The sequence below is a fragment of the Prunus mume genome, linkage group LG7 (assembly GCF_029339155.1).
Source record: "Prunus mume cultivar Tortuosa linkage group LG7, ASM2933915v1, whole genome shotgun sequence".
In the NCBI taxonomy this organism is placed as follows: domain Eukaryota; kingdom Viridiplantae; phylum Streptophyta; class Magnoliopsida; order Rosales; family Rosaceae; genus Prunus; species Prunus mume.
The window spans coordinates 5,910,554-5,924,573 of NC_142704.1; the positions used below are offsets into that span (position 1 = coordinate 5,910,554).

At 37.1% G+C, this 14,020-nt stretch overlaps 2 protein-coding genes and 2 long non-coding RNA genes across 7 annotated transcripts; all 4 read left to right on the forward strand.

Annotated features, from left to right (window-relative positions):
- The first annotated feature begins 192 nt into the window (after positions 1 to 192).
- LOC103338027 (uncharacterized) lies at positions 193 to 1,980 on the forward strand. The gene is made up of 4 exons (XM_089055692.1): positions 193 to 361; positions 766 to 789; positions 1,304 to 1,476; positions 1,634 to 1,980. The coding sequence occupies exons 1-4, from the start codon at positions 307 to 309 to the stop codon at positions 1,769 to 1,771; spliced, it is 390 nt and encodes a 129-aa protein (XP_088911818.1). The 5' UTR covers positions 193 to 306; the 3' UTR covers positions 1,772 to 1,980.
- Positions 1,981 to 6,353: 4,373 nt separating this feature from the next.
- On the forward strand, positions 6,354 to 11,254 carry LOC148915319 (transcription factor GTE10-like). Of its 4 annotated transcripts, none has more exons than XR_016128504.1 (7): positions 6,354 to 6,882; positions 6,975 to 7,023; positions 7,138 to 7,296; positions 8,981 to 9,054; positions 9,731 to 9,890; positions 10,313 to 10,432; positions 11,074 to 11,254. XR_016128504.1 is itself a non-coding variant. In XM_089055717.1 (6 exons), the coding sequence occupies exons 1-5, from the start codon at positions 6,697 to 6,699 to the stop codon at positions 9,842 to 9,844; spliced, it is 582 nt and encodes a 193-aa protein (XP_088911843.1). In that variant the 5' UTR covers positions 6,381 to 6,696; the 3' UTR covers positions 9,845 to 9,890; positions 10,332 to 10,408. The 4 variants fall into 4 exon arrangements, 2 of the variants coding, with proteins under 2 accessions (XP_088911843.1, XP_088911844.1); XR_016128505.1 differs by having other exon boundaries at positions 6,396 to 6,882; positions 6,975 to 7,017; XM_089055717.1 differs by lacking the exon at positions 11,074 to 11,254 and having other exon boundaries at positions 6,381 to 6,882; positions 10,332 to 10,408.
- A 268-nt stretch (positions 11,255 to 11,522) lies between these two features.
- Positions 11,523 to 12,312, forward strand: LOC148915320 (uncharacterized). The gene is made up of 3 exons (XR_016128507.1): positions 11,523 to 11,751; positions 11,859 to 11,983; positions 12,175 to 12,312. It is a non-coding gene; the product is annotated as an uncharacterized LOC148915320 (long non-coding RNA).
- Positions 12,313 to 12,429: 117 nt separating this feature from the next.
- LOC148915321 (uncharacterized) lies at positions 12,430 to 13,963 on the forward strand. Its single transcript, XR_016128506.1, has 3 exons — positions 12,430 to 12,567; positions 13,298 to 13,470; positions 13,628 to 13,963. It is a non-coding gene; the product is annotated as an uncharacterized LOC148915321 (long non-coding RNA).
- Positions 13,964 to 14,020: the final 57 nt, after the last annotated feature.

Here is a 14,020-nt window from a genome sequence, read left to right on the forward strand (position 1 = left end):
TGGCCCAAGCCCTGCCCATTAGACATCGGGCCGGGCAAGCCCACCCATTGCACCATGTCAAGTAAGCCCATATTTGAAAAAATTGGGCCAGATTCGGGCTAGCCCGGGCTTTATTTACAGGCCTACCTAAGACAGCAGGTAGGAATACTAGGATCACAGTTGGGTAGGGTTTTGTATTGATAAAGAGTTCTTAGATATTTAAGTTTCGACCCCATCGCTATTGCAGAAAAAACCTTTGCACAGAAAAAACCCTGTCCTGAACTCTTATACGCCATCGCTATTGCAGTTGCTGCCTTGTCAATCCCAATGAATATGCATCATATTCTACGTGCCCGTGCCTATTCCCCTTACCCTTCCTTAGGTAATTAAGTAAGCTTAGAATTCAATCTCTGGTTATTATGTTGATATCCCTGTTTTCTCTAATCAATCTGTAATATATATATATATATATATATATATATATATATATTCCTTTCTAGTTATGATTTTTGGTTCTTCTTGGGATTTGCATAATTATTATACTATGTATGACTAATTAAATATTGGATATGGATTTGGTAGTAAAATTCATTGGTACATAGATATTTAAGTTTTCACCACTTACATCTGCTCTCGTCTCTTGCTCTCTATCACTGAATCAATCTCTCTTCTTTTAGGGTTTAGGTTACCTGATAAAAGCATTTTAATTAGTGTATGTCTAGATTGATGATATATATTGGCCTGGTATTGAGATTGACAAAAGTTTCCTTTACCCTAATTTTGCAGAATCCAGGTCTTTTTCCGAGAGGTGTAAGTAGAACTGCGCCCTTGTAATTTAATTTTATACATTGCATGTTGGGGTTTCATCAACATATATAATCGATTAATGCTACTTGACGGACACATTAGGCCTGTTTGATAACCATTTCAATTTTAGTTTTTAGTTTTCATTTTTTGTGCCATGAGTATAGAGGAAAAAGAGGAGATGATGGGAGGGAGGACTAACAAAAGTTAAAACAAAAACTAAAAAATGAAATCTATTTAAAATTAGGTTTATTTTCACTTTCAAGATTTTGTTTTCACTTTTGTTACTCCTCCCTTTCATCTCTCGCTCAATCTCATCCTCACTCTCTCATTTTCCTCTATACTCGGCATAAAAAAAATAAAAATAAAAATAAAAAGAACTAAAATTGAAATGGTTATCAAACGGCCACATTAATTAATTAGTTTAGGTCATGCTGCTGACATCAATATCTCTATCTATATATAATAACAATCTAATATTGAAATCTAATATAATGTTGCTATATATTAATGGAATTAGGTCCTAGTTGCCCTCCTGAGGTTGTGGTGAAATACCCAGATGGAGTTCGTAGGGTTGTTCGTCGTTCAGATTTTCACAAAATTGAATTTCCAAAGGATAACGAGTCATCGGATGGGAAGCATGTTGAGCCTAAGTATCCTTACTGCAAGCTATGGGTTAAGCTGGCCGTTGAGGTACATACCTGCATTCTACTCACTACAAATAAAAAAATAAAAAATAGACAATGCTTGCTTGGTGTGATTGATGCATTGCTCTTATTTGTTGCTCAACATGGCTGATCTGGATTTAAGTTTTGAATGAAAATCTGATTCTCTCTTTTTTTAACCGCAGGCAACGCTTTTTGATGGGAGTGATAGTTATGATAGTGAATATTTCCGCGAAGCCTTAATAAAATATTGTGGTGGTATTGAGATAGACTTTGGCAAGTCAAAGAAAGGTTCGACTTCTACTAGTAAGGTTCAAGATTAGTTCAAGATCCACAACTAAAAGTAGATAAAAGTTGACACTTGTGAGCAGTGAGAGAGAAAAGAGACTTGATAGGAATTATTTCTGTGTAGTGGTTTCAGTCTCCAGATGATACTAAAGCGTTCTACTGCACTAGCTGAAATTTTCAGGCTGCGTATTTAATATCCCAACCCATTGTTTATATGGTTTGCATATGAAGTCTTTTGTTGTTATTTCTGTGGTGGTAGAAAATCTTAAGCCTGTAGTATAGGCTTGCTTCAAAGTTCCAATCAAATGGTTACGACTAACTACTAAAGAATCCATCAAAGAAAAAGGAACATATTTGTAATTCCCAACATAAACTTTTGTTGTTTCTTCCCCTTGTCCTTCACATTTTCCGTAATTTTAAATTTTGGGTTATAGGAAATGAACAGCGTTTAACCGGACCCCAACCTGATTCCTCACAAGATTGAGAAACTATATATTATATATGCTATATCTCCTAGCAACAAAAATGGGATTAGCCGTGGGCAACTCTGCTCCTCTCTTCCATACCAACTACTGTACAGATAACATTGTTCCACCGTAGCCATGTACCAGTTATAGACCTTCGTCCGAAATTCTTGAAGATTCGGTGCCATTAACATGAGGCTGGTCCGACAAATCGACGTTGGTTTCTTTTAAGAAGCTGAAATCAAAGTCATCGTCGTCATCATCGTCTTCTCCGCTTGAATCTTCTTCTTCATCGATTTCTCTTGGTTTTATTCCCTTAGCTTCTCTTTGCATTCGTTGCTTGATGCAATCGTCATATGACATTTCATACCAAACAGTGCTCTTTCCCACAATAGCTTTGTTATGAGCGTCTGTCAGCCGCTGTTGCTTGCTCTTCTCTGAGTTCTTTGGTTCTCCCCAGTAGTCATACCGGAGGGTTTGCAAGAAAATGTGGGTACTGGAGCAAGTTCAGACCAAAAGAGAAATGATAGTGGGGATTCAGAAATTGGCAATGGTGAGTTGAGGATTTATGTTGATAGGAATTGTTTTTGTGTAGTGGTTTCAGTCTCCAGATGATACTAAAGCGAACTAGCTGATATATGGGTTGCATATGAAGTTTTTTTTGTTCTTTGTGTGGAGGTAGAAAATCTGAAGCCTATAGGCTTGCTTTGTATAGCTATTGGTCGAAAGGCCACGTAGCCCTCCTTTGGGTTTGGACAAATCTTTTAACCACTTTGTGGATATTATCATAACATGGATGTTAATTTTAATTAGGATTCTCTAACATAATTTGTAATATATTTTCATTTCTAGTTCTTCTTGGGATTTGCGTAATTATTATACTACGTATGAATAATTAAATATTGGATATTGATTTGGTAGTAAAATTCATTGGTGCAAAGATATTTAAGTTTTCACCTTACTTCTGCTCTCCTCTCTCGCTCTCTATCACTGAATCAATCTCTCTTCTTTTAGGGTTTAGGTTACCTGATAAAAGCATTTTTATCCATGGTTATGCCTGCATTGCCACGTGGCGGACTACAATTTTTTTTATTTATTGAAAAAGTAACCCAAGGCCCAAATGTAAAAAGTACCAATTTTTTTAAAAAAATATATCAATTATCGTTGACAGCAGATTGTAGGGGGTAAAAAGGAAGAGAATGATGTTTAAAATACTAAAAATCTCTTTGATTAATATTAATTAAAATTAAGATAAACATTAAATACAATATAAAAATTCTAATTGATCCATGGTGGCCTGGAGAGAGAGAGGATATTTCCGTACAAGTGTATTGCAACGTGCATGCATCCCATTTTCCTTGGATATTTGTCCAAAACAAACCATAACAAACATGTATCGAATAAAACAAAAAAACAGATTTATGTAAGCATGAAATGCAACCGCACTTATCAATAAATTCTCATATGTATATTATATGAATAATGCTACTCTTACTACTACATTTATATACCATATTCTTATATGTGAACAACCACATCAACCATATTCCTACATTTATATACCATATTCTATTATTTATTTTTCTAATTTTTTTAATTAAAATATACTTTGTTGATTCAATTAATATGAACATACAACATCATGCGGTACAAAAAATGTGGTAAGAATAACATTACTCATATTGTATGTGCCACGTCTATACCTATATCTCTCATCCTTTCAATTTTGTTAATGTCAAAACTACCAATTTTTTGTTGACATTTCCCGCGTTCAAGGACGAAATTAGAAATTTTTATAGAGGTTGGACTATTATTTCTTATATGAATAAAGATCTAAATAAACTTCCATTAATTTTCTCATACAAGAAAACTTGAAGCTAACTATTTGGATAGGACATACTAATTTGCTTGGATGAATTGAACTAATTTTTGTAAAATAAAGTGTAGCGTTTAAAAATTAGTATTAAATTTCTTTTTTCCCAAACTTTGCACTTAGCTAGAGCCTAGAGCCCTAGCCATAGTGTAGCTCCGTCTTGCCCGCGTCGCGTCCCACCACCTTTTTGGTGAAATCGCGTCCCACTTTCAGTTGTGTGTATGTTATAATAAATCACTGTAAATGATGAAAATCTGCACATATGTTTATGACGCACATGGAGGAGAAAAATGGGCAACCAAAGGTCCAAATAGCCCTTTTATTTAAGCTGGACAAGCTAAGATTGATAGAGGGAGTTGCAGGCGTAAATTGGTAATTGCACAAACCAACCCAACACGCACATAAAAGAATAAAAAATTACTGCACCATAACTAAAAGTTTCTATTGGCTCAATGCCAAATCCAACCTACAGGCACAAAACCATCACCGAGAGAAAAATGTATCTGCCCTTAATGGAGGTGGCATTTTGTGTGCTACCAGGACAGCTGGACGGGTTAAGGTGCGAGTCAGAAATATGGACGGTTCACATTCGAGGGTGATATAAAGAATTTAATAACCGTGGGGTAAGAGTAAAAACCACGAGATATTGCTGTCAATAAATACACCACCTTCTTCTGTAGCATTCACCCGTCTTCTTCGTCTCGTCTCTCTAGCATTCCCTTCTCTTCCTCTCTGAAAATGTCCACCTCTGCAAAATGGCTGCAAAATGCAGCAAAAATGAACGCCATCAAAGTGAAGTATGTGGCTTGTCCCAACCAAGAAGTCGGAGTAATAGTTGCTAAGGTGAATCCTGCTGATCTCAAAAGGATCGGTGTGGTGAGCAGCTCCAGTGGGACCGATACCTCCGGTGAGAAGAGGATTCTCCCCACATTCAACTCCAGCATTACTGCCTTAGGGCTTTTCCGATCCCTTTTCAAGAGAGGATTCAAGGAAACAGTGCTTGCATTTGCTGAAAATGAAGATGCCAAGTGGAACAGACCTAAGGGGTGTAGATTCACAGAAGTGGAACAGCGAACCCTTCAAAAGTGCAAAATATTGTTAGAGGAGCGGGTTAAGCCAGACTTGAGCACCCAACTGGGACCAAGACCGACGGCTCCACCAAAGGTGCCTCATGTTCCCGTCATCAAGAGCCGCTCCGGCCCCGGAGGCGAGGATGCTAAGAAACCAGAGAATGGTAATGGACGTGAGAATGGAGTTGTTGCCAAACCCAGCCTGGAAGGAGCTAACGGTGGCGGCGGCGGCGGTCATAATGGAAAGCATTCTGGAGGTGGCAATGGTCCTAGTAATGGGAAGCATTCTGAAGGTGGCACTGGTCCTAGTAACGGGAAGCCAGATAGTGGAGTTGCTGGTGATGAAGGAGGAAACGGTGCTGGTGCAACGGAGGGGGCTGAAGGTGGAATTCTTGAGAAGCTTTTGGAAAAGCTTCATGAGATATTTGGTTAAGTCATGTAAGAATTTTAGAAATGAAAAAAAAATATAGAAAAAAAAAGGTTAGGAAAAATGAAGAGTTAGGTAATCGGTCTGTTTTTTTTATTTCGAACATTCACAAAAATTTGTAATTTCCCTTCTTTTTCTGAAGTAAAGATTATAATTACACTCTGTTTTGCTTTAAATGATTTTCACTCTGTTTTTGATTTAAATTGTAATTTACCAAAATCAACCAAACCAAACCGCGGATTATAGCAAAATAGCAACACGGCATCGGGGAGCTCGAACGAAGCTCTTTCTGTCGGCGACCACGCTCATCGGCGGCGGAGCGGCGGCGACCGTCGTCACCTCCGACGACCGTCGTCACCTCCGACGACCGTCGTCACCTCCGACGACCGTCGTCACCTCCGACGACCCCGCCATGACTCTACACAACCGTTAACCCGGGCCTTATTCGCGACGCCATGACATCGCCTTCGGTACTCTCACTTCTGACAGGTTCACGATACGTGGTCGTTTTAGCATTACATTCAGTCGAGCATCAAGTGCCTTAGCCTTGCCTTTAGCTTAATTGTGAATTTTTGTGTTGTTTTGAAGTTAGTTGCATCAGATTCATTAAACTTAAGTGAAACTGCTTAGATTGTAATGGAGTTTCAAATTTCTTTGTGATTACATTAGCAGATTTTTGCTGAATTTGATCCTATTCCAATATCAGTGATTCCCTTCTTTAGATTACAGGTAGTTCTGTGGTAGTAATCGTTGCTGTTTTTTCATTCTTACTTTCATGAAGAGGTGGTTGATTGATGAGATGCGTGAAAGTTTACCAAGGGCAAGTTGCTTAAATGTCTCACCTTTGATGGGTTCTCTGTAAACTTGTGCAGTCTTTGCCTTCAAGAGCGGAAAGGCATAGAGAAGAAGCTTCCAGTTACTACTGATGTGCAGTCTTTGCCTTCAAGAGCGGCTCTTCGCGTGGAAACTGAGACTGCTGCACCTATGCCACCCTCAAAAAAGAAGAAAAGTACACCAAATGATACTAGTGTTAAGCCTGAAGCTCTGAAACGCATGTTGACTGATGAGGAGAAGGCTAAACTGACCATGGAGTTGGAGGCTTTGCTGGACGCAGAAGTGCCTCTAAATGTTGTTAATTTCCTACAAGAGCATAGTCATGACTCATAGTGAAGGGCAAACCAATGATAATGAGATCGAGGTTGACCTTGAAGCTTTTAGTGATGATACCTTGTTTGCCTTATGGAAGCTTTTGGATGACCATCTGCTGGAGAAACAGAAAAGGCAGGCGAAAGCTGAACCTTGTGAAATGGAGGTATGTTCATAGTTTTTTCTTATAATGTTTGCATGTGTTATCTGTTTAAATTAGTGGATTTCTTATTGGTGTATCACCTTTTTTTACTGCAGATTCTTAATGAGTCAGGATTTAGCAACTCATCAATGCAACCATGTAAAGGTTCATTTTCAATAACAGCTCTATGAATATTCATTTAGTGAACTGTTAAAAAAATTTCTTCTGCAAGGAACTTATTTCCAACAGCACGGATTGTTATGACTTGTATGTACCCAGGCAATGACCGAGGTGATGAGGAAGTGGATATTGTTGGTGGGAACGATGCTCCTATTTCAAGCTTTCCTCCAGTGGAGATAGAGAAAGATCCATCTCACAGAAACAGTAAATGCAGTAGCTCAAGTAGCTCCAGTAGTGAATCAGGCTCTTCATCCAGTGGTTTGTGTTTCTACCTACTTTTCACATATGTAGGTTTATAAGTTGTTTTCAATGTTCTAATTTTGGAGCTTGTTAGACAGAGGATATGCTGTTGAGAAGTACATATTTCCTCCTATGCAAATTATTATTTTACTAAATGCCCTGTGTCTGTCTCTGTCTCACACACACACACATAGATACACATGAAGTCTGAGGTGCAGTGTGAGAGTTATATTACAGTCCATGATTGTTATCCCTGTCTCCCTTGACCATTGCAAGATATGATTGTTATCCCTGTCTCCCTAAGCCATTCATTTTAGTGTCAACTGTCTTCTATTATTGTCTAGCTGTTCTGCTTCCTTTATAGGCTATGTTTTGCATTACCATAGTGTTAAATTGGAACATGTTCTTCTCAGCAGTTAAAAGAAAATGTTTGAAATTCTATCGCCACCTCTTTGTTGTGTATGTTGCTTGCTTGATAGGTTATGTTTTGCATTGCCATGGTGTAAACTGGAACATGGTCTTCTCAACAATTAAAGAAAATAAGTGAAATTCAATTGTACCGAGTAGCAATTAATGCTTTAGAACCTTTGCCTTGGTTGCAGCACCTCGTTGTTGTGTATGTTTCAGTTTGAGACACTTTTTTATGTGAATCCATTAGTTCTACATTGAGTTGATATCATTGAATGTGTACGTCTTTTTATGAGTAAGAGGTGGCATCTTAATCATTCTGAAACTGGTATTTCTGATATTTCAATGGCACTTCAAGAGGCTCTTTTGTCATTTTGATGTGAGAGTTAGAAATTAGGTTATTGTGTTTTTAAAGAAAAAAAATCGAAAGAACGTGCGCATGTTTTTGTCAATTAACCATTATAATATTGACTTAGATTTTCTGGAGAAAGTGTGGATCACTTGATTTGGAATGCTGGTGTTGTTTTCTTTCTCCCAGTTTGTTAGAATTATGTCTACTCATCTTGTAAAAAAGGAATAAGGGTAATGTAAGTTATGTCCTTCTAGTTAAGGAATAGGTGTATCGTACTTTATGTGAGTGAACAGTTGACTTCATTTAGTGACTAGAACTTTTTGGAAAGGACTAGACCCCCAATGCTGTAATAGATGTGTTGCAAATACTGAGATATGGTGTTAGCGGATATTGAAATAAGTTTACAACATAAAAGTGACTATTGCAAAATCTGGAAAAATTTAGATTTTAAAAGTTCTACGATTATCCTGACCACGTTTATTCCTTCATGGTATATGATGGGATGGAGTTGTTGCAGTGTGCCCTCATTAGTTTTGTACCTTAGTATATATCTTGTAATTATGTGATACTATAAATTGAAGCATACAAAAAAGTTCGTACATTATTGTTTGAAGAGACTCTTATACGTTATTTAAAATTAATGTCTTCCCTGAATGCTATGGGGCCAGACAATAAATACAAGATATGAGTTGTTTTCCAGGGCTTACAATATTTAAAAAGTTTGAATCAAAATATTTTGTGTTATTGGTGATCTTCCTGTATGGTTTGCTTTGACAGGCCAAATAAGTGATTTCAGGAATATCTGTGTAGCCTCTTATGAAACTATAAGATACTTGTGTTATCACAATGGTTTTCATGAATGTTCCAGCATTTTGTTCCAAATAGAACGACTCTTATATTTACAATTTTGGGTGTTGCTCACATGATGTAATTTCTTCACAGATTCTGACTCTGGCAGTTCTTCTGAAAGTGAATCAGATGATGCTAAAGTTCCAGCTTCATTTGGTGGAGGAAAGGTATCATCTTATAAAATTTTAAAACTTGGTACTTCTGCTTTGTGTGGAGTTAAATTCTCACTCATCAACCTCTCTCTCTCTCTCTCTCTCTCTCTCTCTCTATATATATATATATATATATAAATACACATACCCTCTCCCCCCACTATATCCTTCTGTTTGTTTGTATGAGTTGTTGAAAATATTTCTTACATCTTCATTTGCAGTCAATGTAGCTTAATTGTGAATTTTTGTGTTGTTTTGAAGTTAGTTGCATCAGATTCATTAAACTTGAGTGAAACTGCTTGGATTGTAATGGAGTTTCAAATTTCTTTGTGGTTACATTAGCAGATTTTCGCTGAATTTGATCCTATTCCAATACCAGTGATTCCCTTCTTTAGATTACAGGTAGTTCTGTGGTAATCGTTGCAGTTTTTTCATTCTTAAAGAGGTGGTTGATTGATGAGATGCGTGAAAGTTTACCAAGGGCATGTTGCTTAAATGTCTCACCCTTGGTGGGCTTCTCTGTAAACTTGTAGAGATCTGTCCACATTATATGTCAATTAGTCTAAAATGTTTATATGTTCACAAGTTTCTGTGGCACAAAACGCTTTTTTTTTTCTTCGTAATGTGCCCGTGAAGTAGCTTTCTATCACTACACATATGTCATGTGGTCATATGTTATTGTGTCAATCAGGAACTAGATTTCATAAATGAGGCCAAGAACAGTGAGAAATGCTTGGAAAATTTTCAGAAGCTTTCTACTCATATTGCAGCTTATGTATATGCACCAAGGTCTATTGGAATCTAAGACCATCAGAAGACTTGGAATTCGACCTGATGAAGTTGCAAGATTAGTAAGTCCATGAGCTTCATGTCAAATTCTGACAATCTATATTTTGATAATCATGTTTAAAAAAAATTGGACTGGTCTCCATTCAGAATTACATTTGCTTCTCAAAGATCCCCTTCATCATTTGTTGACTACAGTAGTCGATTATATAATAGTGCAAATTGATTTAACTTTGCAAAATGAATGAAGGGTATTAGGACATTGGAACCACCACGTTACGTTTATGTTTTTCTTTTTCCCTTTTGCCTGAACCCTTGGGTCTGCAGTTGAAGGTTGAAGCTGAAAAAACAGATAGACCCTCAGTAAAGGCTGGTTTTGGACTCCTGTGCCCCTTTATGTTTTCATTGTTTGTGCTTCAATTTCTTTGTGAGGATATAATATAAGTTGGGCAAGAAAAGAAACTCAGACATAATGTACTTTATGCAGGTTAGTGAAACTTTTGCAGAAATGATGTTCAAACACGGGTTTGTGCATTGTGACCCACATGCTGCCAACTTGTTAGCCCGATCTCTGCCTTATAGCCTTATAGCGGCAAGAACATTCTAGGTGAGACTCTCCTGTGTTGTTGAGGTTATCATTTGAGAATTTATACAGTAATGTTATTTTGGTTTTAATTTTTAGTAACCACAACCAAAAGTAAACCATTGCCTCGCTCTTAGGTGATTACCCACTGCACTTTTATGAGAGTGAGTTGGCATATTTTCTTTCATGATATCTTTATCATCTGAATCACGATGATGACTATAATACTGCTGAAAACTTGTTTGGTAGTATTTGTGTGATTCCAATCATATTTGGGGTTTCCAAAACTTACTGTGATAGTGATGGTTTGCCATAAGTAGATGCACTTTGTGGCCATAATTATGAAGCACAATATAGTCAGGTCATAAGTAGTTGAAAATTCAAGTCTCTATTTGGTTCGAGTTGTGTAGCTGTTGGTTTGGGTTTTGGGGTTCTTTCCCCCCTGTTTCATCAAAAATTCAAGTCTCTATGTTCTCTAAACCCTGAGAAATATTATTTCAGAAGTCCATGTAGAATATGATGTTGACTGTGGAAGTGTCTTACATCTCTGTCGTACTCATACAGTTGGTGGATATTGTGCCCGTTGCGCTTTTCTTGGAATGGTTTTCCTCCATATTTTAGCAACTTACTTTGCTGTGTTCTCTATGTTGTTATGATTGTTGCAGGCTTTGATTTTTGCTGATGCCAATGCAATAGAAAAAAATAGTGCAAAATTAGGGTTCTGGAGAGGATTTGTATCCATTATTTGCTGGGATTCTTAGTATGAGACCTTGGAATAGGGTCATTGACCCAGCTCTTGATCATTTGGTTATACAGGGCAGCAGAAGTGGCAGTTCAGAACTGCAGGTGAGCTCTTACAATGGGTTAAGTGCCTTCACGATATTTGTAATTCTTTGAGACCTGAGTTATATGCTGTATAATGTTGCTGATTCAGTTCTAGCCTCAGTGAGGAGCCTTGTGCTCCTCGCAATCTTAGCGTTTACGGTTCATGATACGTGGTCATTTTAGCATTACATTCAGTCGAGCATTAAGTGCCTGAGGTTTAACTTTCTTTTATTTTTTTGGGTCTAGCCTGAGGTTTAGCTTAGTTGTGAATGTTTGTGTTGTTCTGTAGTTAGTTACATCAGATTCATTAAATGTAAGTGAAAAATCAGATTATAATGGAGTTCCAGATTTCCTTGTGGATAGATTATGAGTATTCACTATGGGGACTGCCTGAGGGAAGCAGTGAGAGGGCAAAAGCTAAGCATGAAGTTCACCTCAGGTCTGCATGTAAGTTTCAAGAATTATGTTTCAGCAATGGAGGCATATTTATCAGGCTCGGTCAGCACCTTTGACGGCTGGTATGCTTTCAAATTCAATATGCTCTGACAGTTATATATATATACAGAAAGTGGAAATGTAACTATACTATAATTGGGTGTTTTGTGTTAAATTTTAAATGAGCTAGGGCAGAGCTAAGTAAATGCTCAATCAGAACAGTATGTCTTGATTGAAAGCAATTGGCAGCTCATCGACCTGTCCATCTATCGACAATAGGCAGAGGCTCTAAATATATGTTCAGCTCCAATAAAGGTTTGGGTTATTGCAATATACTTCTCTCTTGGAATTTGAGACAACTATACCTCTTAGATTATATATGCTCTAACTAAACATTGTAGTACGGAGATCTTGCTGCTCTCATTTCAGTACAGATTTGCTAATGATTCCAATGCCATGCTCTAACTAAACATTGTAGTACTGAGATCTTGCTGCTCTCATTTCAGTACAGATTTGCCAATGATTCCAATGCTGATTATGTGAAGACAGGCGAAGCATCTCTAAAATTTCAATTGATCAATCAACGTGCAGATTTTTCGTTCGCGTTATTCTCGGCGGGCTGTCTAGCATGTGTTCATGTCCCTTCTCTATCAGCTTTCTTCCTATAATATTTAAATATCACTATTTCTAAATTTCAGCTACTTGGTTGCGAATGGAAATACTTATAATATTTAAATATCACTGTTTCAAAGTTTCATTGGTTGCATATGGAAATACTAGTCTAACTATGTTTTTGTAAAATGCAGCCAAAACTGGTGGCAGTTTCTAATGCTATAAGGTTCGTGAATTTGAAGACACCCCTTTACCCACGTCTTGCTCAAGTGAAGCACTGGGATGAAGTAAGTTTATGTTATTATGATTTAGTACTTTACACAATAATAAAGTTGTATGAAGTAAGTATTAAGTTGTATGACCACTTTTGTCTTTTTACACAATAATAAAGCTTAATGATTTAAGAATTGGGGTAAACGAAGAAAAATGTATGGTTTAAATAGAAAAACTCTTTATACAATTTACTACCTTTTTATGAGGTTGGGAGATTTATTGTAAACAGTCGCAATTGAATTTGGAATTAAAATTGAAAAGATTGCAACTACACTACTTAAACCTTTCTTGATTCTTCACACTCTCTTTGCTTTTCCCCCCCTCTTTTTATCGGCACAACAACACAATTTAACATAAACGAACAAATAACATTCAAAAGAATCATTGATAAAGAAATGCGAGATGACAGTGAGCTATCTCATCTAAAAATTGTTGTATCCAAATCAGCAGATTTCTCGAATAAACACACTGAGCTATTTCAATTTGTGTCATCAGTTGGTGTTAAAGCTTAATTGATCGAAAGGCCATGTAGCCCTCCTTTAGGTTTAGGCAAATCTTTTAACCACTTTGTAAAGCTATTGGCCGCATTATTGTATATGTCACTCTCATACGTGTCACTCTTATACATTGCATGTTGGGGTTTTCATATGGTCATGCTGCTGACATCAATATCTCTCTCTATATATATAATAACAAGCTAATATTGAAATCTAATATAATGTTGCTATATATTAATGGAATTAGGTCTTAGTTGCCCTGATGAGGTTGTGGTGACATACCCAGACGGAGTTCATACAGTTGTTCGTCGTTCAGATTTTCACACAAGTGAATTTGCAAAGGATGACGACCCCTCATCGAAGGGGTATGTTTATATTAAGTATCCTTACTGCCGGCTATGGGTTAAGCTTGCCGTTGAGGTACATACCTGCATTCTACTCACTACAAATATAAAAATAAAATAAAAACAATGCTGGCTTGGTGTGCTTGATGCATTGCTATTATTTGTTGCTCAACATGGCTGATCTGGATTTATATTTTGAATGAAAATCTGAGTCTCGCTTTTTTTAACCGCAGACAACGCTTTTTGATGGGAGTGATAGTTATCATGGTGAATATTTCCGCGAAGCCTTAATAGAAGAATGTGGTATTGAGATAGACGTAGGCGAGTCAAAGAAAGGTTCGACTTCTACTTGTAGGGTTCAAGATTAGTTCAAGATCCACGACTAAAACTGGATCAAAGTCTGACACTTGTGAACAGTGTAAGAGAAAAAAGATTTATTTCTGTGTAGCGGTTTCAGTCTCCAGATGATACTAAAGCGTTCTACTGTACTAGCTGAAATTTTCAGGCTGTGTATTTAATACCCCGAACCCATCGTTTATATGGTTTGCATATGAAGACTTTTGTTGTTATTTGTGTGGTGGTAGAAAATCTTAAGCCTATAGTATAGGCTTGCTTCAAAGTGCCAA

What these genes read in the sequence shown, in the direction of transcription:
- LOC103338027 (XM_089055692.1), top strand. Translation starts at nt 307, where the DNA reads ATGAATATGCATCATATTCTACGTGCCCGTGCCTATTCCCCTTACCCT. An exon ending in CAGGTCTTTTTCCGAGAGGT is followed by an intron (nt 790 to 1,303) that starts GTAAGTAGAACT and finishes TAATGGAATTAG; the next exon opens with GTCCTAGTTGCCCTCCTGAG. An exon ending in GGGTTAAGCTGGCCGTTGAG is followed by an intron (nt 1,477 to 1,633) that starts GTACATACCTGC and finishes TTTTAACCGCAG; the next exon opens with GCAACGCTTTTTGATGGGAG.
- LOC148915319 (XM_089055717.1), top strand. Translation starts at nt 6,697, where the DNA reads ATGTTGTTAATTTCCTACAAGAGCATAGTCATGACTCATAGTGAAGGG. An exon ending in ATCAATGCAACCATGTAAAG is followed by an intron (nt 7,024 to 7,137) that starts GTTCATTTTCAA and finishes GTATGTACCCAG; the next exon opens with GCAATGACCGAGGTGATGAG. An exon ending in ATCAGGCTCTTCATCCAGTG is followed by an intron (nt 7,297 to 8,980) that starts GTTTGTGTTTCT and finishes ATTTCTTCACAG; the next exon opens with ATTCTGACTCTGGCAGTTCT.